General features: G+C 49.7%; 2 protein-coding genes across 2 annotated transcripts; one reads left to right on the top strand and one right to left on the bottom strand.

Moving 5' to 3' along the window:
* The first annotated feature begins 1,709 nt into the window (after positions 1-1,709).
* Positions 1,710-16,008, top strand: BEST1 (bestrophin 1). Its single transcript, XM_039536006.1, has 9 exons — positions 1,710-1,861; positions 4,772-4,866; positions 5,035-5,268; positions 8,080-8,234; positions 8,912-8,989; positions 12,024-12,176; positions 12,836-12,916; positions 14,089-14,240; positions 14,793-16,008. The coding sequence occupies exons 1-9, from the start codon at positions 1,710-1,712 to the stop codon at positions 16,006-16,008; spliced, it is 2,316 nt and encodes a 771-aa protein (XP_039391940.1).
* Positions 16,009-18,057: 2,049 nt separating this feature from the next.
* FTH1 (ferritin heavy chain 1) lies at positions 18,058-24,279 on the bottom strand. The gene is made up of 4 exons (XM_039537761.1): positions 24,001-24,279; positions 21,548-21,694; positions 20,088-20,213; positions 18,058-18,385 (listed from the first exon to the last, which is right to left on the bottom strand). The coding sequence occupies exons 1-4, from the start codon at positions 24,109-24,111 to the stop codon at positions 18,221-18,223; spliced, it is 549 nt and encodes a 182-aa protein (XP_039393695.1). The 5' UTR covers positions 24,112-24,279; the 3' UTR covers positions 18,058-18,220.
* Positions 24,280-24,863: the final 584 nt, after the last annotated feature.

The following is a 24,863-nucleotide window of genomic DNA, read 5'->3' as shown; positions in this document are numbered from 1 at the left end:
TCTCTGGAGTCTGCTTTCAGACCTTTTCCCCTCCAACCACAGCTGCCAATCACCCAGGCTCTAGATCTGTGTCCCAGTCACTTTGTCTCTGCCGGAGCAGCAGGTGTGACCCTTTCTCTCTCATTCCCGCCTTCAGATACTTTAAGCTGGTTCTGCCACCCATCCAAGGGGCACTACAGAACTCAAGGAATTGGTAATGAATAGGGAGCCTTTTGCTACTAGGTCACAGAATAAACCTAGACCAGGTCAGTTAGTGGCTGAATATTAATACCACCGCATGGCTGCTTTGAGATCTATGTGACGTGACAGGTTTCAGAGGGGTATCTGTGTTAGTCTGTATCAGCAAAAACAACGAGGAGTCCTTGTGGCACCTTAGAGACTAACAAATTTATTTGAGCATAAGCTTTCATGGGCTAGAACCATAAGGACACCTAGTTGTTTTTATGTGACGTGAGTTAGTGCTGCCAGCCCAGATCTCAGGGAACAGGTCAAAATCCACCATCACAACTGGCTTAAATCTGCCCCTTTGTCAGCTGCGTTGAAGACAGACCAAGGACTGAATGGAGTCTGTGCTCCCTTCGTGCCCCTGCAGAGAGGCTTTGGGAGGGGCGTCTAGCATTGCAATTGGCCGTGCAGCATCTTCCAGGAGCTCTGAAATAACAGTAAAGACAGAGCCCCTTTCCTGTTCCCTCAGTTCAATGGCTGGGAATGGCAAGAGTCAAATATCAATCCTAACATAAAGTGATCTTTGCAAAGCATTGTCCTGGGAAGGAAGGAAAGGTAAAGCTGGCAAATCCTTCCCCCTCCCTGCAGCTGATTGCATTATACTGGTAAATGTCCCAGTTACAAGTGGAAGAATTTATCAGAGAAAAAGGCCTGAGCACTCCCTTCAAAGAGACTTGGACACACCATCAGCTTCCACAGCACCAGTGCCCTCTGCTCTCCATGGGATACTGGCCAAACTTCTTGCTTGCAACAAAGTTTGCTCGCCTATAGAAGGCAGCTGTTATGGGTTAGGTTGCTGGATATGGATCTTTTATACAAGACCTACAGATCCAGGCTTTTTGCAGTGGATTCTTTGAGGATTCCTTAGAAAAAAACTATGAGAAACATCGTGTATTTTAGCAAGATTCATCTTTCCTGAGACAGCAAATCCACAAGTTCTACAGGCACCCAGATACTGAGGTGATGGGCATGGTATAAACACCTAGATAGATAGATAGATAGATAGATGGATAATGGTAAATCAGGGAAAGTCGAGATATGTCCTTCTGAGTCTTCCACAGCCAGAGGCTACCAGTCCACATGTTTCATTAAAGTACCAGGGCTCAGCTCCAACCTAAACCATAGGAAATTCAATAGGCCCAGTTCCATCTAGCACATATGGGCCATCCTCACTACTTCCTGATGTTCTGGACTGTGTTTGCTTTTGATAAACGGGCTGTGGCATGATTCTCTGAATTGGATTTCTGGGCCTACCTGAAATGGACTGTGGGGTGGCCCCAGGAAGAGAAGAACCTGAGTTTCTGTGCACAGCTGGGATGGATTCCTAGTGTTGCTGTTTCTGGACAGTGTCCCCACACTGCACAGAAATCCCTTACTAGCTCAGTCACAGGTACCCCTTGCTGTACCACAGCCTCCTTCCATCCCTTTAGCAGGTTTCCTGATGGCCTCAGTATCTCCATGTTTTGTTCCTCACAGGCTCTGTGATGACTGTGACATACACAAATCGAGTAGCTGATGCGCGCCTGGGCACCTTCTCGCAGCTCCTGCTCCGATGGAAAGGGAGTATCTACAAACTCCTCTACTGCGAGTTCTTCATTTTCATCACTCTTTACTTCAGCATCAGCCTCACTTACAGGTAAGTTTCCTCTTTCACCTGAGCCCTGAGAGACCCATCCAGGTTCTTCCCATTATTCAGGCAGTGTGGGTTTGGGGACAATGATACTGGCTACTGGGGAAAAGGAACTGGGCAAGAAATGTTTAGTACAGGTCCTAGCCTTGTGAAGCAGTGTCAGTGATGGTGCATTGCAGAGGTTCCATTTCCCAAGAACAGCGGAGACTTGCTCCCTGGATCTACTGAGACGTGAAGAGAGGAAAGCTCTTTCCTCACTGTTCCAATAGAGTTTACTAGTTGACAGCTTTTCCTTATCAGTGGGGTTAGAGCAGGGATAGGCAACCTATGGCACATGTGCCGAAGGCAGCACGCGAGCTGATTTTCAGTGGCACTCACACTGCCCGGGTACTGGCCACCAGTTGAGGGGGGCTCTGCATTTTAATTTAATTTTAAATGAAGCTTCTTAAACATTTTAAAAGCCTTATTTACTTTACATTCAACAATAGTTTAGTTATATATTATAGACTTATAGAAAGAGACCTTCTAAAATGTATTACTGGCTACTAATGAAATATACACAGGGTGACCCTTCTCCTTAGAAGAAGCATGGATTCTCCATGGAGGGAAAGTAAGTTATGTATGATGGATACCTGTCCTTCCAGAAAAGGGCAGATTATGGTTAAATTAATGCAGATAAGATGGATGTCCATATACAGGGGACATCCCCATCCCGCAGGAAGATGGTTTCTCTGGGTTTAGGTAGTGGACATACAGAGGATAACCCTGGAAGGGTGTTTTGGGAAGAAATCCCTTAGATTGCACAGCATGGCATTTCCTCTGGTGTCTCTTACGGAGCAGACAGAATGATTGGGGCTACTAGTTTGTCGTGGAGTCTGGTGTGGGGGGCGGTCATGTTTTCGGTGACTCCTCTGTTTCTTGGAGGGAAAGTCACTCAGCTCACACAGCTGAGCTAAGGTGTATCTAGGTGGCACTGAGGCCGAGGCTGGAAAGCACCTCAGTATAAAGGCAGAAGCAGCTCCTTCCCAGTTTGCTACTAATAGTGTCTGAATGTCAGGCATCAGACTAGAGATTACAATTAATTTAAATCCACCGTGCAGGGCCGGCTCTAGGCACCAGCAAACCAAGCATGTGCTTGAGGCAGCACGTTTTCAAGGGAGGCATTTTTTTTATTTTTTTTTTACTTCCGACTGCAAAAGCCTAGAGCCGGTCCTGGCAGCAGCAGCACATCATGCACGGGGGGTGCCCTGGGGCTGCTGCGGTTCAAGCTGCGGGGAAGTAGCGCCCGCAGCTTGTGGCTGGGCAGGGCAGGCTCCGAACGGGGGACACTTGGGCTGGGGGCCACCCCACGGGGCACACAGAGCTGCCTGCAGGTGCCGCAGGGCAGCCGCCCCACCAGTGCCAGAGCCAGAGCTGGGCGAAGCAGCCCAAGCCGCCCAAAGACTGCGGCCTGGCGGCCAGAAGCAGCAGCAGCAGCGGGGCCATAGAGGGCGGGGCGCTGCCATGCGGGGCCCACGTCCCGCTCTCCGGGGCTCCGCTCCCTCTGGGCCTACCCTGCCCCGGCTCCTCAGCCCCCTGCCGGGGCAGTCCTCCGGCTCTGCTCTCCCAGGTCCCGGCTGGTCCTGGAGGAGGGACTGGGAGCCCTAGCTGGAGGGACCCTGGGCTGAGGCGTGCACTGCTTACCTCGACCCTGCCAGCGTCGGACCAGCTGGAGGCGAGGGGGGAGTGGGCGGAGTCAGCACTGGTGGTGGGGAGCCCAGGGATGGGGCGGCAGGGGGTGCGGGTGGGGGGAAAGAGAGAGCCCAGGGCTTGGGTGGGGGGCAGCCAACATTTTTTTTGCTTGGTGCGGCAATAAACCTAGAGCCGGCCCTGCCATCGTGGTGCTGAATCCAGTTCAATGGTACATTTCTGGTATCGTACAACATCTCTGTATTGGCCACTATGCCTCTCCTAGGTTGGACATTTGTGTTTTGCCCATAGGATCAGACAGCAGGTGTCAGGCATTGCTTCCGATAGCCAGGCCTAGTGGCTGCAGCCTGGGTCACAGCTAGGCATAGGGTTGGGCCTGAGCCAAGCATGGTTCTGAAATCAAGATCTGGGGGCAGGCTGGAGTCAAAACCGAAATCAGAGTCCGTAGCCAGGATCAGAACCATAGCCAGAGTCCAGGTGCAGGCCAGGGATCGAAGCTGGGTGGTCAGAGTCCAGAGACAAGACAAGCTGATACCAAAGCCGGAGTGCAGACATGCGCTGAAGGTAGAAATGGGATAGTCAGAGTCCGAGGGCTGCGGGGAGATCCAAAGACAGAAGAAAGGTTGGAGCAGGTCAGTGACATGGCTGGAGTGAGGCTACTGCAGGGCAAGGACCGGGCTCAGACAGGACTGAGGCTGCAGCTGGAGTCTGGTGCTCTGCGAGGCAGCAGGAAGGCTCTTGTCTGGGTAGCACCGTTACTCAGACTGATCTGCTCGGCAGGTCTGCTGGGGTTGTGGAAATACCTGAGCCTGGGGTCATCTGATGCAGTCTCTGCTTGGTGATAGGTTGCTACTGTAGGCCTGAGGGCTAACTCACTCACTGCAGCACCTGAGCCAGCAGCCCTAGTTTGGTTGCAAGTTTGCCTCACAGCCTCAGAAGTATCTCCTGAGTTGGCCACTGGGTCATTTCCTTTAGCACAGACATCTCCTAGATGGGATGGCAACACGTTTCATGTGGTGTGTCCCCTGGGTAAAACAGAGTGGAGCTCCCTTGGACACATGCCCTGGGTTGACAAGCAAGGTGTTTCCCATGGAACATCTCCTAGGTCAGAGAGCACAGTGGTTTCATTGGCTTTGCTCATGGACTCCCGTCCACGCAGGGCTGGGAAGGGTGACGTCTTTTCTGCGAGGCTGATAGTGAGAATGTGCCTCTGGGTTTCCTTTTCAGGCTGATCCTGAATGCAAGCCAAAGGCTGATGTTTGAGAAGCTGGCTCTGTATTGCAACAACTATGCTGAGCTGATCCCTGTGTCCTTCGTGCTGGGTAAGGAGTGTGGGGTTGGGGAGTGGGATGGTGCTACCCCTTCCTATCCAGACACTGCTCTGCAGGTCATTGGGATACACTGGGGACATAACTAGCCACTCCTCCCCTGCAGACCCTGCTGTATCTGACAGGTATCTGGGTGGACTAATTAGGCCAATTCTGCCCTAGGTTTCTATGTAGCCCTGGTGGTATCTCGCTGGTGGGGTCAGTACGAGAGCATCCCATGGCCCGACCGCATCATGAACCTGGTCTCCAGTAACGTGGATGGACAGGACGAGTATGGGCGCCTCCTGCGGCGCACCCTGATGCGCTACAGCAACCTTTGCAGTGTGCTGATCCTCCGGTCCGTCAGCACCGCCGTCTACAAGCGCTTCCCCAGCACAGAGCACATCGTGCGAGCAGGTAGGTGCCCTCTCCATCTCTAGCGCAGTTGCTAAGCCTATGCCAGAGGCAGCTACAGTCCTGGGAGGGCTGGCTGGGTCGAGGTGTGGTGGAAACAACTGCATGACCTCGAGATACAGAGATATCCACTGGAATCCTCGTGGCTCAGGAGACCAGGGCTAGGGGGACAAGCCAGGAAATCCAAACAAATCTATTGGTTCCAAACAAGAAGCGCAGGGGCCAGGCAATGAGCATTATGGACACAGTCCTGTAAAGCGCTCAGTGATTGCTGCAGGTGCTGAGCACCTACCACTGGGATTTCTGGGAAACTGAGGGCTCCCGGCACAACCAGGAATTACTCAGGCTTGAGCCCTATGTCATTAGCCCCCTCACTACTGCTACCAAGGAGAGAATGCATCTTTGAGATCGACCTAGCCAGTCATGTTTTTTCCTGTTGTTTGAGCTTCGAAATAGTGCAACTGAAGGCTAGTTTCTGATCACAATTAATTTTTCCTCTACTGTGAGCACACACACACATTGGTTATTGCAGTTTTCGGGTTGGGTACTCTGATTTGTTATTGCAGGGCTGTTCCTGAGGACACCGGGCTGTATACACTTGCTCTTTATTGCAGGGTTCATAAGAAAGATGTAGTGGCAGGCTCTGGTTTGTTTCTGTAGGGTCACTGGGAAGAACAAGATGGCTTCCATTCTTGATCCCCTTGACACTTTGTTATTGTAGGTTTGCTCATGAGCTGTGCTGACATGGTGAAATGGTCCCCCCACTGCAAAGGGCCAGCAGAGTCCTCTGCACTACTTGAGCCTTCGGCATGAGTCAAAGTGGTGGAGCTTGAATAGGCCTCCTGCACTGGGGAGGATTTTGCCCATGATCAGTAATTGTTGTGCATGATTATGTATTGTAAGTTATGCTCATGGGAGTGGTGGCTACTGACACTTTATGTACTGTTGGAGGGGAAGGGGGGAATACACATTAAGAGAATAACACAAACGAAAGAAGCACATAAAGACAAATAAAAGTTGAATCTCTTCATAACGGCAAGTCTCATATGCATTCTTGACCTGATTCTCGGATTGTTGCACTCTCTGGTGGTCATTGAAGGTCATTGCTTTTCATTCAACTTCCTACTTTTTCACCTTGTTTTCTCTGGTTTTATTAAATATGGTTTGTCTTTGTCAGTCAGAAAATCAGCACCTTGAACATCAGGTTTACTTCAAACATAGAGCAGCTCATAGCAAAGAGAATTCTAACAGCAGCTTAGATGCAGGTAACCCAGACAGCAGTGATGTGGTCATAGATTTTATCTCTTTAAAGGCCTTTTGTTGATATTGATTTAGACCAGATAGTATTTGTGGTCAGAGGTGTGTTCTGAGCAGCAGTGTGGAAGCCAGCAATTTGGTTGTTTTAGTTCTCATACTGACTGTGTGACCTTGAAAAAGCCACAGCTGTCTTGTGCCTCAGTTTCCCCATCTACAATTCCCCCTATTTACCAAAAGGAATTAAAATAGTTCCTATCAGGGGTGTTGCGAGGGTTATTTAGTTGTGTGGGATGTGTTCAGTATTGTTATGGGGGTGCTTCATGGGTGGGACATCTGTTATTCCTCTTCAAAAGGCATGACTGCTGGATGTGAATGACACATTCTAGAGCTAATGCATCGCACATTTGTCCCTAGTGGGCTTCCGTAAAAGCCTCTTCTTAAAAAACAACAGTGAGCCCCAGCATTGAGAACAAGGAGGGAGGATGCCATGTTTCAGGGCGTGAGTGCTCTGAGACCTAGACAGGCTTCACTAGGTACACAGGATAATTGCGGTCTGCTCCAGAGGAGTTTGTAATTACATGGCACCGACCCTGTAAATATCCTGCTCCTCTGTTCTAAACACCTCATGCAATACCTGGTGCTTAAAGATGCTTTCCCTGGAAATACCCTGACCCATGGCCCCATCCTATCAATACTCAGCCCCTTCTGGGAAATTACCCTGGAAGTAACATGCCCTCTTAGGGTAATTGCCTCCAAATACCCTGCCTCTAGATGGCACCTACCCCACAGATATCCTGCCCTTTGGAACTACTTCAGCTTGCATAACTAAGAACTACTTAGGCTACTCAAAATTATGCCAGGACTGGTTTGGCCATAGACCAGGAGAGCAGACAGACGGCTTAGAGCTTTCTCCCTTCTCCTCTCTGCTCCTGCACTGATCACAGCTCACTCAAGAATCTGGGCCACGGAGTTCAACATAGGTGTAAAGAGCTACCGGATCAGATGCACAGAGGATGTGGCAGCAGAAATGAGCCCCTCTCTATCAGACAGAGAGCGGGAGCCTGGCCCTTTGTACACTAGCTGATTTTCTACACTTAGAGAACTCTTAGGACAAGCCCAGGGTGTGTAGTGCTGACCTCTAGACAGGGAATACAACCGGTGTGGGAGGTGGTGTCGCCGTGGAGAGCTCAGAGGTGCATGCCAAAACTTTGTGAGCGGCAAAATCCCCAGACAATCAGAACTCCAGTCAGGCTCTGCTGCCTTAGGTAGGGCTCTGCACCTGGATTCTTTCTCTCTCTCCTTGGTCCAAAGCTGGCCTGATGATTTGTAGGGCCAGATGGGGGGGGACAGGCACATGAGTTTCCACAAGAGACTGGGCCATCCTGTGAGTGGCAGAACTTCCCTGACACCATGGGATCTCCTGATATGTGGGTCAATATGCTTTGTGACGTGAAGACCCACCCACAGGAGCCTGCGGGTTTTTCATGTGTCGAGGAAAGGCTGGAAAGGGCAGGCTCTATATTGTCTTCCATCCCCCATCTCCTTTTGCCCATTTAGGCCTCATGACCCCAGAAGAGCACAAGAAGTTTGAAAGCCTGAACTCTCCCCACAACAAGTTCTGGATCCCCTGTGTGTGGTTCTCGAACCTGGCTGTGAAGGCACGGAACGAGGGCAGGATCCGGGATAGCGTGCTGCTCCAGGGCATCCTGAACGTGAGTTCTGGAGACAGCCAGAGGGCATGTCAAGAACGAACCAGCTCTGCCCTCCTCTCTGGGTGGAGCAGAAGGACTTGCTGCTGGTCACCCAGGGGAGCAGGGAGGGTGAGGTGGGGCTTAGAGACTGCACCAATCACACCCGTGGTGTAACTCCATTAACTTCAATGGGAAACGTGCCCACTCATATCTATCACTCAGTGGAGGGGACAAAATGGGAAGTTAGTCCAATATGGTGTGGGGTCCACTAGCACGGCAATTGTGTGAGACAGCCCAGGACTTTAGACAAGGAGACTGGCTCTTCTCTCACTGCTTTACAAGGGTGTAATGCCATTGACTCCAGAGGAGTTACTCCCAGTTTGCACCTGTGTGAGAGGAGAATCAGGCCCTAAATCCCCTCCTGACTTCATGAAAGAAAGGGTCCCTTCAGGACAAGCCAGAGGTCCCACTGGTGTTCCAGTGTGGCGGTGGGGAGGGCAGAAAGCTCAATATCTAAGAATGGGCAAAGCCCAGGAATGAATGACCACAGAAAGTGAATTCCCTGCTCTACCTGGGAGGTGTGCCCTGCATGGGGTTAAGCGCAGTCTGGAGGGGAAGGAGCATGGCAGGGTGTTAGTATGAGGTAGCTTTTCTGTGGAAGGGAGCCATTCCCTTTTCTCTGTTGTTCCCCACTCCAGGAACTAAACACCTTGCGTAGTCAGTGTGGGCGACTCTATGGATATGACTGGATCAGCATCCCACTGGTCTACACTCAGGTGAGTGCAGGAGGCCCTCTGCAGCCACTGCCCCACCCAATGACCTCTGCAAGGTGAATCACAGCAACCAGAGACACAAGGTGCTGGGAAACAAGCAAGGCTCTTTAATACACATGTGGTTCTCCACATATACCACCACCACCCACATGGACCCCCAGATATACCCCAAAGCCACACATGGACACCCCCCCATGCACACTCTACATACACAGACTTACCCACACACATAAACACCAACTTATGCAGCAAACACATATATCCCCATCACACACACACCGATCCCAGGCATGCACACCCACATTCCTCATCAATTCACAGTCAGACAACCCATGGACAAACCTATGGTGGGTGACCTGTGTGTCCCCACACACACCATAGATATAAATGAAATCCAGACACACTCCCATGTATACCTCCTACATATACACCCCTCCAATGCCCGCTCATCAGCCTGTAAATGCATCAGCTTCTCCCCACTCAACAATGCTGGTACCTTAGCCCAGATGACACTGGAGAATGCAGCACAGGTCTGAGTGGGAGGTGCCATCTACACTCCCTGTGGACAGGGAAAGCTGTTTATCTGCATTAGACACAAGGCACTCTAACCGTTCAATAGCTCTCTGACAGCAACCCCCGGATAGACAGCTTGGCGCCAGCCCCATCTTGTATAATGCAGCTGCTTAGGCAATGCTCACTCCCATTAGTGTGGTCTGCTGTGAAAGAGGAACAACTCCAGTTCTGGATGGCTGCAAAGGTTAGTGGGGGATTTATTTAGAGTCCTGTGCAGATCAGATTCTCCTGCAAACCAGGATCAAAGGCAAGAGAATGTCAAGGCCACAGCTAGTCACAGTGCTGTTCCACAGGAGCTCGGTCACTACGGGTGGCTAGAGGATGCTTTCCTGGAGTGCACGGCACAGCGCTACACCGCCTCTGCTCACACCCTCATGCGCACACACACTGTGCACTAATGCCCTGAGCCAGCAATGTCAGCTCCACACAGCGGTCAGCTCTTCGGGGTATCTAGGTGTCCATAGACAACAGGGAACTGTACAGCCGAAGCCATGTCCCAGGAGTACGGAGTGGGGATTCAGCTAATAATGGGGCATGGTCAGGGGATTCATGCCACTGCTGGGACATCTGGGCCGCCTGCTGGGGGTCCAGTCACCGAGTTTCTCCAGGTCATCCTCCGGGATGAACCTGCCATGCAAGAGGAATTACCTCTTGTCCCCCTTCCCTCATTACTTGTACCAGGATGTAGGGAAACCTGGAAGCCTCTGCAGTGCCAATCAGCAAAGGGGAAACTCCTCCCACCCAGGCTCCAGTTCTTAGGAGCAATGGGACAATGAAGATAGAAAACTGAGAGAGTTTGATGCCTTTGTGTCAACCCTCTTCTATCAGAGACCTGGCTTTTATAGTGCTCCACAGACACCAATCAGCTCCATTCCTATGATCTTCCCATCCAGGTGCCCAGGACACAAGAAGCCCCCTGCTCTCTCCAGCATCGTGGCCTGTTCGACTTCAATGAGAGACAACTTTGCCAACCTGTCATGGACCCCCCCACCCCAAATGCACCATGGATCCTTGGATCCAGGGCCAGAATGCCGAGCAAGACCAGCCTGCTGAGGCTGCACTGCCTGGGTGGGAGGAAGGTCAAACCCTCAAGAAGAAAGAATCTGCCCATGCAGGCTCCTCAGTCATAATAATGGAAACAGTTTCTCTCTGCTTCCAGTCGCCTGCAATTAGAGTTCTGTCAGCGATATCCAGCCACAGTCCCCTGACCCAGGGCCCGACTCCATGTGCATTGTGAGCCAGGCATATCCACAAGTGCCCCTGAAGCTTTGCCATCCTGGCTTAGGTGCGGGGGTTGTCCAGAGCAGGGTGGAAGGTCACCCGGCAGTGTTGCCAACTCACAAGTCTTGCAGTATTTGTTTGGCTTTTTTTTCAGAAAGCCCCAGCTTCTGGCATCAGGAGATTGCATGAGAATCTCAGCTTGCATTAAAAAACTAAAAGAAAGTTTCCAGCCCTCATGGTTGTAGAGAAAAGCTTGAAAATGTGCCGCAAGTGAAACCTGGAGGCTGAGAAAGCAGAAGGCAAATTAAAAATAGATCTGTATAAAAACCCCTCAAGTTTTAAATCAATCCCGTAATTTTCGGGAGCCAGACTCTTGATTTTTGAAAGTTTGGGGTCGGCAATACTGCAGGTACTACCCTGCTGGGAATTCTAGCAACCTCCAGCATTTGGTCCACACTGGTATCTCTTGGTTTCAACTGAGAACCGGCTCAAGAACCAGTAGCCCAACAATCCCACTCCTCCGGTAGGGAAGACAGCACTTTGCCACCTAGCTGAGACATCGGGCACTCAGGGAAGTTTCCTGGGGGTAGGAGAGGGAGACCAGGTTGCACTTCCCAGCTCTGCCGATGATTTGTTGTGCAGCTTCGGGCAGGTCACACAACCTTTCTGTGCCTTAATTTCCTCATTGGCCCTCATGGGGGTGTTGTGAGGCTTCACTGCTCCTAAGACATGTGCTTTGCAGGTGGAAGGTGCGGTAGAGGGGCAAAGCATTAGCTTTTCCCCAGAGTTGTATGGTCACTGAGGGAACAGGGAGATAATCTGGGGGGTGGGGGGTACATTTAAAAATGTCTGCAGCAGAAAGACACATTCCTGCTGAGTATCAGAGGGGTAGCCGTGTTAGTCTGGATCTGTAAAAGCAACAAAGAATCCTGTGGCACCTTATAGACTAACAGACGTTTTGCAGCATGAGCTTTCGTGGGTGAATACTCATTTCTTCGGATGCAAGCCTTGCATTCCTGCTGAGAGGAAGCAGGTGGATTGGGGCAGTGCCTGACCAGAGACGCGCTCAGCTTTGCCTTCTTAAACACAGTCTTAGAAAGGTCGTAGAGGGACCAGTACCACAGAGCTCCTCAGCTGCCTGCGGTAGTCTGGAGGGGTCGGAGGGGAATCCGAGGAAGGATGTCAAGGAAAGCAAGCTAGGAACTGAGATCTGTTTCTGACCGCATCCCCCTGCCCCTCCCAGGTGGTCACGGTGGCCGTTTACAGCTTCTTCCTGGCCTGCCTGATCGGCCGGCAGTTCTTGGACCCAGTGAAGGGGTATCCTGGCCATGAGCTGGATCTCTTTGTGCCTGTCTTCACTCTCCTGCAGTTCTTCTTCTACGCTGGCTGGTTAAAGGTGAGTCCAAGGAAACATGCCCTGACCTTTTGGGAGCCTCCTTTTCCCAACATGGGAAGCCTGGAATTGTTTCCAGGCCCAGGCAAGAGTTTCTCACATCACTCTGGGGGACATCCCACTGTCTGAGTGATCCAGGCCCTGCGCTGCCATGCAACAGGCCCACAATCAAGTCCCAGGGCTTAGCTTTCTCTGTCTAGGCCAGCAGAGGCTGAGGGCACTTCCCTGTATCTGAGTGCACCTCCTTGCAGGAGATCTGGATTCACATCCTAAGCCCTATAAAATTGGGACATCTGGTCACCCTACCTCTGAGGCAGTGGGCTTCGTTGGCCCTGCAGAGAATTGCTCTATGGCCACCCCTCTGGCTGAATCCAGGAGTTGCAGTGACTGACTAATGGAGGCCTGGCTTCCTCCTCCTCAGCTGCAAGGCTAATGGAGTGTAACACAGTAAACACACAACACACATTAGCACTAACTGTCCCAGAAGCCACATGGCAGCTAATCTTCCCTTTTTAACCCCCTCACTGCTGCTCATTGCAAGAAGCAGTATAGCTGAAATGTGCTTCCCAGGCCTAGTGCTGGGGCACAGCGTCCCAGTGGCCCTGCAGGACGCTCTCTCGGGAAGGGGATTTGAACTCTTGCCATGTGCTCTCAATGCGCAGGTGGCTGAACAGCTCATCAACCCATTCGGAGAGGATGATGATGATTTTGAAACCAACTGGCTCATCGACAGGAATCTGCAGGTAATGGTGGGCCCTGATCCCACACAACAGGGCCATCAGAGATGAGAGCGGCGATAGGGCAGCGCCCAAGGACTGAGTAGACTCATAGCTCCAGGTCTCCAAACATAAGGAGAGAGGTCAGGGGTGCGCTCACGTGGCACCTCTTCTCTATCATCCCTGGTTCCTTCTCTGCGCTGCAGACAGCATAACATTAGGGCAGGGCCCTGCGTGTCGGGGGGTGGGGAGACAAAGGGGTCAGAGTAAGGAGAAGGAGGGGAAGGAGTAAGCAGAGATTTGATAAAAAGCACTTTCTGCATGCGCGAGGAAGCCCAGCTCCTCGTTCCCTCAGTAGCCAAGGAATCAGCCCACATGCATGGAAGATTATGGGACGAGATCTGCCCCTACAGGACCACACCTCTGAGCATGTGACTTTCTGTGTATGCTGCTCCAGTTGCACATGCGTGAGGGGCTGCGTCCCTGCATGCTCCTCCTGTGTCATTCTCTATCCAGCCCAGGTGGCCTGTGCTCATGTTTAAGGCTTTATGTGACTTGTCTATATCAGGGGCGGCTCCAGGCAACAGCTCACCCGCACAACCGCCACTGAATCCACGGGACTGGCGAACCTCCTGCAGAACCGCCGCCAAATCCGTGGGACCGGCGGACCTCGCGCAGAAACACCGCCAAAGGCTGCCCGACTGCTGTGCTTGGGGCAGCAAAACACATAGAGCCGCCCCTGGTCTATATCTCACTGCTCTCCCACTAGGGCGTTGTGCCGTGCCATTCCTGCCCCGTCTCAAATCTAGCACCCCCTTCTCCCATCGATGACCTTGTGCCTTTTCCACACTGATTCTTGGGCCTAGAACAGTCTCCATCGTACTGGGGACCAAGCAACAAACTCCACCTTCATATCCCTCCTAAAACACACCATTCTATACTCCAAATGGTGACTCCTTCACTTTCCCCTTCATTCCAATTTGTATACATAAAGAACAACCCTAGTAACTAACAACCCATGTACCAAACCCAGCTGCTTATTCATTGGGTGCTTTCCTGTTGTATCCCTTCCCCACTCCTGGGCCTAGTCATATTGCAAACTCTGCGAAAGAGAATTTGTTCTCTTAAATGAAGGTACTACACCATGCAGAATAATAATTTTACCCCCTTGAGTCTGACATTCCCATCATCCCCTGCAGGTCTCCCTTCTCGCTGTGGATGACATGCACCAAGATCTGCCCCTCATGGAGAAGGACCTGTACTGGAACGAGTCCTACCCACAGCCACCCTACACCGCAGCCACTGCTGAGTATAAGCGGACATCATTTCTTGGCTCAACCTTTGACATTAGGTGAGTGAAGCTTTCCTGCCACATGAAATTATCAATGGAGGCCAGATTTACACCCCAGCCCAGGGCCACAATGTGTCAAATTATCTCTGGACTTTACCAATGCTCTTCTAGGAAGGCAGCAGTTCTTCCCCTGCCACAAATGCCCCCCCTCTGGAGTTCAGTGTTGCTCAAATCCTCTCTTGTGCATATGAAATCATGGTAAGAGATTGTGTCTATATAGCCCAGAGAGAGAGAGAGAGAGAGATTCGACTTCCTCAGTCAAAACATGTTTGTGTTTGCATTCCTTTGTGTATAATGATGCCTCTGCTCGTCTCCAACACAAGTGTCCACAATTGTGTGCCAGATACTGCTCCCCATAGCAATATAGAGGAAGACGTCAGGGGCTGAAGTTTGCCAGTGCTTGCCCAGTGCTGCAGTCATCCTCCCTGATCTTCACTGATCTCTACTCACTATTCTAGTGGAAGGCAAAAGTCCATTCATCAAGGTCCCTTCCAACACACTCTAGAATTCGCAGAGTCACTGTACATAACAGCCTGTTTTGCTTCTCCCCAGCATGCAGAAAGAAGAGATGGAATTCCAGCCGCTGGAGCAAATTAAAGAGAATGAGGAGGCAAACCACTCTACACCACTGCTGGGACATCTGGGCCGCTTGCTGGGGGTCCAGTCACCGAGTTTCTCCAGGTCATCCTCCCGAATGAACCTGCCACGCAAGAGGAATGACCCCTTGTCCCCCTTCCCTCATTACTTGTACCAGGATGTAGGGAAACCTGGAAGCCCCTGCAGTGCCAATCAGCAAAGGGGAGACTCCTCCCACCCAGGCTCCAGTTCACAGGAGCAATGGGACAATGAAGATAGAAAACTGAGAGAGTTTGATGCCTTCGTGTCAACCCCCTTCTATGAGAGACCTGGCTTTTATAGTGCTCCACAGACACCAATCAGCTCCATCCCTATGATCTTCCCATCCAGGCGCCCAGGACGCAAGAAGCCCCCTGCTCTCTCCAGCATCGTGGCCTGTTCGACTTCACTGAGAGACAACTTTGCCAACCTGTCACCTTCCAGGGCTAGTGATGTGGACAAAAGCCAGAGCTCCCTTGGTTCTGCAGTTAAGGAAACTTTTGTTTGGCCAGGAGAGCGAGACAAAGCCCCAGACTCCCTGGTGGTGACAGTAGAGGAAGGAGAGAATAACACGTTGAACAATAAAATGAATGAGGTTGCCCCTGTTAGGAGTCCAGGGCCTCAATCTATAGTATTGGAAAGCCCCAAGTTTCCCTTCCTAGCAGAGTCCCCAGACCATGAAAAACAAGGCAGCTTCAAGAGCTTGAAGAGTCTGAAAAGCCGCCGACATCCCTGGCTAACTCTGGAGAACATGACACCAGCAGCCACCCCAAACTCAGATAATCCCAGCAACTTTCATACTCCCAGCATGAAAACCCCTGGTAGCAGTGGGCCCCTCTTCTTTTCATTCACCCCCGTGACATCCCCAATGCTGGAGAGGTCACGTTTAGGGAACTCAGGCATTGTTCCTAGTCCAAGCTCAGATGATGCATCTAGTGCCCTGGTACAGGCTTCCATAGAGGTTTCTGGGACTGGAAGAGAGACAGGAAACGGAAATGCTAGTGCTCATCACACTGAGGAACAGAGGAGAGCAGAGAGTCCCTCACCTAATGATTCCGGTATCTCCTTAGCAGAGGGTGACTATGTGGGGCTGATGGAGGTGATCATGGAAGCCAGTGAGAATGTGTCTGATGAAGTGGATAGATACAGCTAAATGAAGAGACCAATTGATTCCTTCTCACTGCTGAGATACCCCCTTATTAAGGATACTGCAGTGTCTTTACCCCAAATGATATTGGTGCTCAAGATGCATAAAGCTTCTACAATGAGGCAATACCATACCAGCCATGTACTGCCAAAGGGTGGGGCTTCAGTACCTGATGGATGATGGCATGAACTTGTTCCCAGGGCCAGTTTACTAGCAATGAACCTCATTCAATAGTGTACAAGAAGAGTTCATGGAACTTCAGTGTCACACCTATGGGAATACCTATACAATTAAAGCAAAAAATGATTTTATACAATTATTCATTAATTGCAAGTACCTGAGAATGGAGCAACATAGGACACCAGCATTTTGGCAACTTGGGTGCAGATACAGATGAAATCAGAAGTCTGTTTCCTAAATATGCCTGGAATGCTGACCCGTTACAAAACCACACCAGCACTCAGCCTTACTGGTGTCTGCCACAAGAGACCCAGTAACAAGTGCCCCAATGCATAGTTCCTTACTTTACACTGAATGGTGGTGGTGTTCCAGCGGATACTGTGTTTTCCCCTTCCCCTATATATCCCAAAGACTCCGGAGCTTTCACTGACTTTGCTTGCCCTTCATCCAAACTAAATTGAAGTATGACAACAGGTTTCAGTGGTAGCCATGTTAGTCTATATCAGCACCAAAAAGAGTCCTTGGGGCACCTTAGAAACTAACATTTATTTGGGCATAAGCTTTCATGGGCTAAAACTCACTTCATCAGATGTATGATGTGAAAGATACAGGAGCAGGTATAAATACATGCAAGGAGGTGGGGTGCTTTACCATTTGTTAAATCAGTCTAATGAGATAAATCAACAGGATACCAATGGAGGAGAAATAACTTTTCAAGTGCTAAGAGAGTGGCCCATTACAGTTGACCTGGTGTAACAGTAGGGAGAAATTAGTATTGGCAAAATTAAGTTTAGGTTTTGTAATGACCCAACCACTCCCAGTCTTTATTCAGGCCTAATCTGATGTTATCTAGTTTGCAAATTAATTCCAGATCTGCAGCTTCACATTGAAGTCTGGTTTTGAAGGTTTTTTTTGTTGACTTGCCATTTTGATGTCTGTTACTGAGTGACCAGAGAGATTGATGTATTCGCCTGTTTTTTGAATGTTACGATTCCTGATGTCAGATTGTGTCTATTTATTCTTTTGTACAGAGACTGTCCAGTTTGGCCCATGTACATGGCAGAGGGGCATCACTGGCATATATCACATTGTTAGATGTGCAGGTGAATGAGCCCCAGGTGGTGTAGCTGATGTGGTTAGGTCCATTTTTTTTTTTTTTTTAAATGATGGTGTCCCTTGAATAGATATGTGGAGTAGCAGGGTTTGGTTCCTGGGTTGGAGTTTTTGATGTGTGGTGTGTAGTTGCTGGTATTTGCTTCAGGTTGGGGTGGGGAAGAGAGCTGTCTGTAAGCCAGGCACTCCTTTCCCTGCAGAAGGAGGTCTTTGGAGGCAGCCTGAGAACCTCCTGCTGAAGAATATTAGTCCACAATTCTTACATTCTCCACTGAAGTGCCTTGCTTTTCTTCCCCATGCCTTTGCAGCACAGGAAGCTAGCTAATAATGCAAGGTGTTTCTCAAAGCTTCTGGGGGTGGTATCTGTAAAGAGGTCAGGGCACAAACATTTGCGTAAGAGAACAGAGATTGTTGTTCTTTGGCTATTTCCTTTATGATTATCTCCCCCCACGTAGTTTTTAGCTAAGCCTTCTCTATATACCAAGTGCATATGTACTCATGGACTAATCCCTATGCTAGGTCTTAGTGGTAGGGGAGGTGTCCCCTACTCACTTAAGTTTATGATGTTAAGTCATAGGCTGTGATCTGTGGTGAACCCAAAGGAACAGCATGCAGTCAGTGATTCAAGATCTGCCCCCACTAATGTATTCACACAGCTGACACCCATTCTGAGAGGGGGTCATCCCACAGTAAGTCAGGAATATGCTGTGAAATCTCCAAATGTAGGATTCACTCCCATATTACAGTGCAAGGCAAATGAAGCAAACTTGAAACAAGTCACTTTATTGGATGTAAGGTGTTACAAACACAAAGAAACAAAGGTGTGATTTTTGGTACAGGATGACATTATCTAAACAATAGATGCATGCACTGCTGGGCAAGCTAGGAGACCTACTAAAACCCATGGGTGGCCTATGCTGAGGCTTTAGCTCTCATTGTCACTGTCCCCCAGGGTGTGCTTGTCAAAGAGGTACTCTGCCATCCCATATTTAGGTGCCCCCATCTTGCGCAGGTTGGTCACATGGTCACCCAGTTGTTTGATGGCCTTCACCTGCTCATCCAGGTAGTGGGTCTCAATGAAGTCACACAACTGAAAGAGGGAAGGAGAGAGTTATTCGTGTTAGTATTATTTATTCAGCCAAAGGGGAGGTCTTGACAGAATCAAAGAATGGATCTTGGTTCTGGCACTTTCCCGAGTATGATTTGGAAGGGGGCATGGCACTACCTCCTAAGCCAGTTCGTTAGGCATGGGGGTTTGATTTCATACTACATGGTTCTTTCTAGGGGGAGAAAAGGACTGCCCTTCCCCAAACTCCTTGAGACGGGGTTATACTCTTGAACCACTAAAGGAGAAAAGCCTTTGATTTATCAGACACACCAAATCATCAAGTGGAAGATTCCAGATCACCTATACATAGGCACATCTCAGTGCCCAGTAGTGTACTGATAGGGCTTCTGTTTTCCAGGGGTTCATTCATTTAATTTTTAGGGTTTAGTTTTAGTAAGTGGAGTTGTGTATGTCTAAAGTTTCAAGGTTTTTGGAGCTCTGTATATACTGTAATGTGTATAATGCCATACTCATTACAGTATATTACTGTAATCAGTAATCTTTATAATGTTCCCTAGTTTGCTTTAACATGTGCTGTTTCAGGCAAGATCTTTAGTGAGCAGCAGCAAGCTCTACACAGACTAATTCATGCACAATACAGTGTATTTTAGTAATCACACCTCTGTACTCCACATAGCTCTATGCAAAAAAGCCCTTAGATACCAGAAATGATTATGTGTTTACTGGATAAATACCAGTTTCATTTTTGGAATCAGGATGTTTTATACTGACATCACAATCATCTCCAAAGCAGCTTCCACCACTACCCAAGAATATGCTAGAGTCAGTCTCTTGTTCCTTCAATTATTTCTAGCTATGGAAGCCTCCCCTTGTAGTATTTAAAATTTCCAACCTTTACTATTTACACCCTTTGAATACTTGGTGTTCAAGTTGCCATTAGCCATTTAAAAGAACTAGGTACATTTACTCAATCCTCTGATCTTGTTGCTTGCCTCTGCCATGAATTTCTACAATTGAATCTCAGATTTTCATAATGCATGAACATGCATTATGAAGTCATCAACCTCTTCCCACTCCCCTCCAAATTCTGTTTAAGTTTCCAACTTTGAGGAGTCTCCATAAAGTTGTAGTATTCACAGGAAACCTGCAGGTTTTCAGACACTAATTCAGGATTCACAACTACTTTTACCTCCCATGCATAAGAGCAGCCCAAAGCTTCATGGGCATCTTCGACAGCTATTAGAGTCGTAATAAGCTGAGAATCAGAATGAATCCACAGCCAGTCACCAGGCTACTGAGATATGAACAAAGCTTGTTATGCTTGTCACTCTAGCTAAGCCTTATTTTCAGTTAGCTTTCCAGAAATATGTTCAGATAGAGGTCTCTGCTGTTGAACAAGCCAGCTCCCTCAAGACAGCCTAATGCCACCCACATGCACAGCACAACGCTCTATCAGCCAACGCAACAACCCATTAGTTCTGTCAATGTTTTTCATAAGACAGAGTGGATATTTATATTAACTGTAGTAAAGAGGCTAAGATGCGGGCTGCCCTCCTTCAAAGGAGGATGCTCCACTCTGAATTCTACCCCTTCCTCAGGTTTGGGGAAGTCCCTGCTTGTGTTACAGAGATTGCATGGTTAGACACCCTGTCATCCCCCCCCACCCTTCATCCTTAAAGGCTTGCATAACCACATTCCAATCACAGCTTCAGCTTCCACTTACGTGAGGGTCATTCTTGTCAGTTGCAAGCTTGTGCAGATCAAGGAGTGACTGGTTCACATTCTTTTCCAGGTGCAAGGCACACTCCATTGCTGTCAACCCATTCTCCCAATCATCACGATCTGGTTTCTAACATAGTAAAGAGAAAGCACACAACCACAACTTAGCTGCCACCAGAGGCTACACACAGAAGCAGGGCAGTGAGAACACTCAGTTCAACAGAATCTCTTTGGAACCAAGATACTGGACTCTGAAGATCTAAGTTTGGCGAGTTACCTTTCTGAACTATGGTCCATCATACCAGATGGTTAGGAATGTTTTTGCCATAATGGCAGTATGGAGGTGCAGTTCAAGAATCTATATAACCCCAGAGCAGCGTAGTACTCCTCCAAAACAGATTTCAAGAAATGAAGCTTCTATACATGGGCAAAAGTGACCTAGTGTGCAGCCTGAAAATTAAGTATCATGAAAAGACTCACCAGCAGCTCAGTACAGGGAAAATCTGGTCTTCAGACCAATAAGCCCCTACGCTTTAAGCCAACCCAGGTCTCCAAAAAGGGGTGAGGAAGCGAGAACCAGAATATTTGTTATGCAAGAGCCAGTGCTCCTGACCCGATTTAGGAAGTGAAGATGGTGTTAAGTAATTACTGGTGTTCTGAAAGGCCTTGCAACACATGCAGTCTTCTGACCAGACTGATGCTCAAGACACCTGTTATAGCACTGGGGATATGTTTTTAAAAAAAAAAACCACATGAACAGAACAGTTCAATTGCTTCTAGAAGCAGAATTCTCCTGAACGCCTTTATTTTTACTTTATATTTGAGACTCACAATTAAGAAGAATTTAGAATCTCTTTAAAGAGTCATGTCTACATCACATGGCTGATACCAAGCCAGTCTGGATAATTTTGTGATATGTTGATTACAGACTCCACTAATCTGCTCCCATGGAATTCTGCAGTGAAGGCATAGCATGCCATTGGAAACACTAATATTCATGTTTCCCTGGCAACCATGAATCTAAGAGTACTAACATCACTTGCAAGACAAAACAGAAGCTGGTCTGAGGGAGAGCTCTAGTTGATATGATCTGCAAGAGACTAGCAGGGAAGGTGGTTATTTTGTACAGTGTAGAACCAGCTCTAAATACATCTTAGACTAGATGTGTGGTATATCACAGGAAAGACTGATACTGAGAGACTTAAATATACCTTAATACCAGTATCATACTATCATGGATTGTCATTTACCACATCTCTGCCCTGCAATCCCCCCCCCCCCAATGCCTATTCACAAGTTCATAAAATACAAAATATCTATGTGCCTACTGTTACACTACTACTGACTTGTTTGCCCATACTGGTTTTCATGGCCCCTCTCTTCCAGCCTGAGAGCAGGCCAGAAGAGGAAGTTACCATACCACACTTTATGCCTTTGAGCTGTCTCCTTAGCACAGCTGCTAACCTTGATGTCCTGCAGAAAGATGCGACCACCCCTCTGGTTCTGCAGCTTCATGAGTTTTTCAGCATGCTCACGCTCCTCGTGGGACTGGTGCAGGAAATACTTGGCAAAGTTCTTTAGAGCCACATCATCCCGGTCAAAATAGAAAGACTGAAAACAATTCAGATTTTAAGTTTATTAGAGAATATTTGAAAATAACAATCAAGACTTCTTCAGTCTGGGAGCCTGTGAATGCAGATCTCAATAATCAACTGAATTCTGTTATTCCTACTGTTGCCTTCACTCTGTAGCTCTGTCAAGTTAGCAGGCTTTGGGTGTGGAGTAACTTTCACTCTGTAGCAGATTGCAGCTTGATACCTGTGCTCCTAAAAGTGACTTGGTGCACACACATCCAGCCATTTCACCCCTGAACTCCCCTTCACCTGGGTTATAAACTCCACATACATAGTTAACAACCCCTCAACGGGGAACTGCCCCCTTTTGAGCACCATACTTTAAAAATCTGACAGTAGAAAGGAAGAGAAACTGAAGAGATCAGTTTAGCATGTATGAATTGTGTTATACACCACTACTACAGTAAAATCTGTTATCTGGAAAGTTGGGGGAATGTGGGGGGTGCCAGTCAGTCAAAAATGCTGGTTAAGTAAAAGTTATACTTACCAATGGAGGGGAGGGAGTGAGTTTGGGTGTGGGAGAGGGCTTGGAGCAGGGAGTTGGGCACAGGAGGGGTTTTGGGGTACCAGATCTGGGCATCTCCCTGCAAGCAACAAGTCCCTACTGCTCCTAGGCAGGAGGCACGGCCAGGCAACTCCGCATGCTGCCTCCGCCCACAGGTAACACCACCACAGCTCTCAGTGGTTCCCAGCCAATGGGAGCTGAGGAGCCAGCGCTCAGGGCAGAGGCAGCACACGGAGCCCCTATGGCTGTTCCTCTGCCTAGAAACAGCTGGGACATGTCACTGCTTCAGGGGAGCCATGCAGAGCCTGCCAGCTCTGCACAAATGATTTTTTGGCCTGATGTTTCTTTGTGCTTTAAGAAAGGGCTAAGAAAAAGGGGAGTTGCAGAAAGTTCTGGTTTCACTTTTGGAGAAAGGAACACGTTTGTAAATTTTTTTTTTGCTAAACTGGATTATGTTTTGAGCTCTGTACAGGACCTAGTGCTATGTTCTTCTGACATCTTGTTTTCTCTAGGTCAGCTGTTAAATAGTGTGTTCTGTTCTTTAACGTAAAAAAAAGAACAGACACACACACACGTTCAGACTTCTTAACCACACTTTGGTATGACCACAATTGGGACATCTGGAAAAAATACCAGAGTCTGATCTACTTCAGAGAAGATTGAGAAGCTCTTTATGGGTCACTCTGCAAATGTACTTTTCTTGCAACAGCCATTAGTTTTATAAGCCACTGGGCACATGATAAAGCTAAGCTAAAACTAGTATAACAGAACTTCGATGCCACTGCAATCGAACAGAGGTGAGCATCTGGGAGCTCTTTAGGTCAAGGGATCACTGTTTGCAGTGTTTGTACAGAGCAGTAGGCACCTACTTAGTTGAGGTCAGTTCACAACTGAAGGGAGCAGTATGTACAAAACCCTGCTCTTTTCCCATTTCAAATGCCAAGCAAGTCTGAATCTTTATACTTGGATTAGCAGATACTTGAAAGTTTCTAGCGCTGTTGGGGCAATTCATATGGCACCTCAGATGTACACTTAACACTCCCATCTACTAGCAAAGGCAGTTTGAAGTTCTCTTTACCTCAAGAGGCATCTCTGACCAGAGAGTCTGAGTCCGTTACTGAGGAGTTAAATATACACTTATGGGCTGTGATCTACCATCTTGAGCTCAATACTAGGCCTCACCAGCAGGGAGAAAGCCCTTTACATAAAGACAGTCACGCTCTCTCTACAAAGAGGAGCCCCGTCCCAGAAGGAGGGGCGAGGGACCAAGCTCAGGCTCTGCTCCGGCCCCGGCTGGCGCCGATAACAGCCCCGCGGGGCAGTTCAGGGGCAGCTGCCTGCAGCGCACAGATAAACACGGGCCGCGCCCGCGGCTCTGCCAGGAGGCGCCTCCCCTGCGGGCCAGGCCGCTCCAGGACCGGGCCGGAACAGCTGCGTCACGCGGCCCCGCCCCGGGGCACGTTCGGTGCCGAGTCCCCGGCGGGCACAGACCCGGGCCCCTGGGGGAAGCGAGGCAGAGGCGCGGGGGCAAGGCCGACACCCCTCCCCCCGCAGGCCCGCCCCGCCCGCCGGGCAACCAAGGAGGCGAGAGCGCGGGCGGCCCCACAACGCCCCAGGCCGGGCCCACCCCCCCCCGGGCTCCCTCTGGACCCTCGGTGTCTTCTGACGCTGCTGACGCGCCTGGTAGAGGCCTGGGCCCCTCTCCCCCGTGCCGCTGAAACAACCCCCCCCCCCATGGGAAGGGGCCTGTGCCAGGCCCGGCCCGGCGCGGCGCTCACCATGCTGAGGTACACGTAGGAGGCGTAGAGCTCCAGGTTGATCTGGCGGTTGACGGCCGCCTCGCAGTCCTGGTTGTAGTTCTGCCGCACCTGGGATGGAGACGAAGACATGGCGCCGCTGTTGTTGTTGCTGCTGCTGCTACGGGAACCGAGAGGATACAAGGGTCGAAGTTGGGGGGGTCCGAGCGGCGGTGGTTCCGTCCAAACACTGTTGAAGCAGGAACCTCCGGCTCGGGTCTGTCTGGGTCGCGTGTTCTGAACGCTGCAACCCCAGCCGCCGCCTTATATACCCACGTCGCAGAGCGCGCAGGGAGGCCACGCCCAGCCCCCGCGCGCGCAAGCGGGGGCCGCCGCAGCAGAGGGGGTTTAGGGCCTCCTGGCTCAGCGTGACTCAGCAGGTTCCGCTGCTGGGCGTGCCCAGGGCTGGGCTGTGTCCCTGCTACACCACAAGGGCCGCGGGCCCCGTCTGTGGCTACCCAACCTCCCCCCTCAGGACCCCCGTGCCCGCACGTAGCCAGCGGGCGCTGAGCCACAAGCTTAGTGCAGGCAGAGCTTTGCGCTTCCCCTCTCAGCCCAGACCCCTTCAGCTGAGCAGCTCTGATTCCTTCTCCTCGGGAACGGTGACACACACACACTTACTCTCTGTCTCAATTCATGCTTGGGAAGATGATCTGGCCCAGCTATGTATATGCCATAAAGGACCATCAACGCATGTAGCACTTTGTAATAATAATAAAGAAATAACAATAATTTGCACTTCTATAATGCCTCAGCTACAAGGATCACAAATTGCTTTAAAAATATGTGTGGGTATCATTGCCGTTTAGCTCACAAGCACCTTGCTGAGGACTAGTTTAAAAATA

This window comes from Mauremys reevesii, linkage group 4 (genome assembly GCF_016161935.1).
Source record: "Mauremys reevesii isolate NIE-2019 linkage group 4, ASM1616193v1, whole genome shotgun sequence".
Lineage (NCBI taxonomy): Eukaryota > Metazoa > Chordata > Testudines > Geoemydidae > Mauremys > Mauremys reevesii.
The sequence above is the reverse complement of the archived record's forward strand: the minus strand, read 5'-3'. Positions and strand labels throughout refer to the sequence as shown.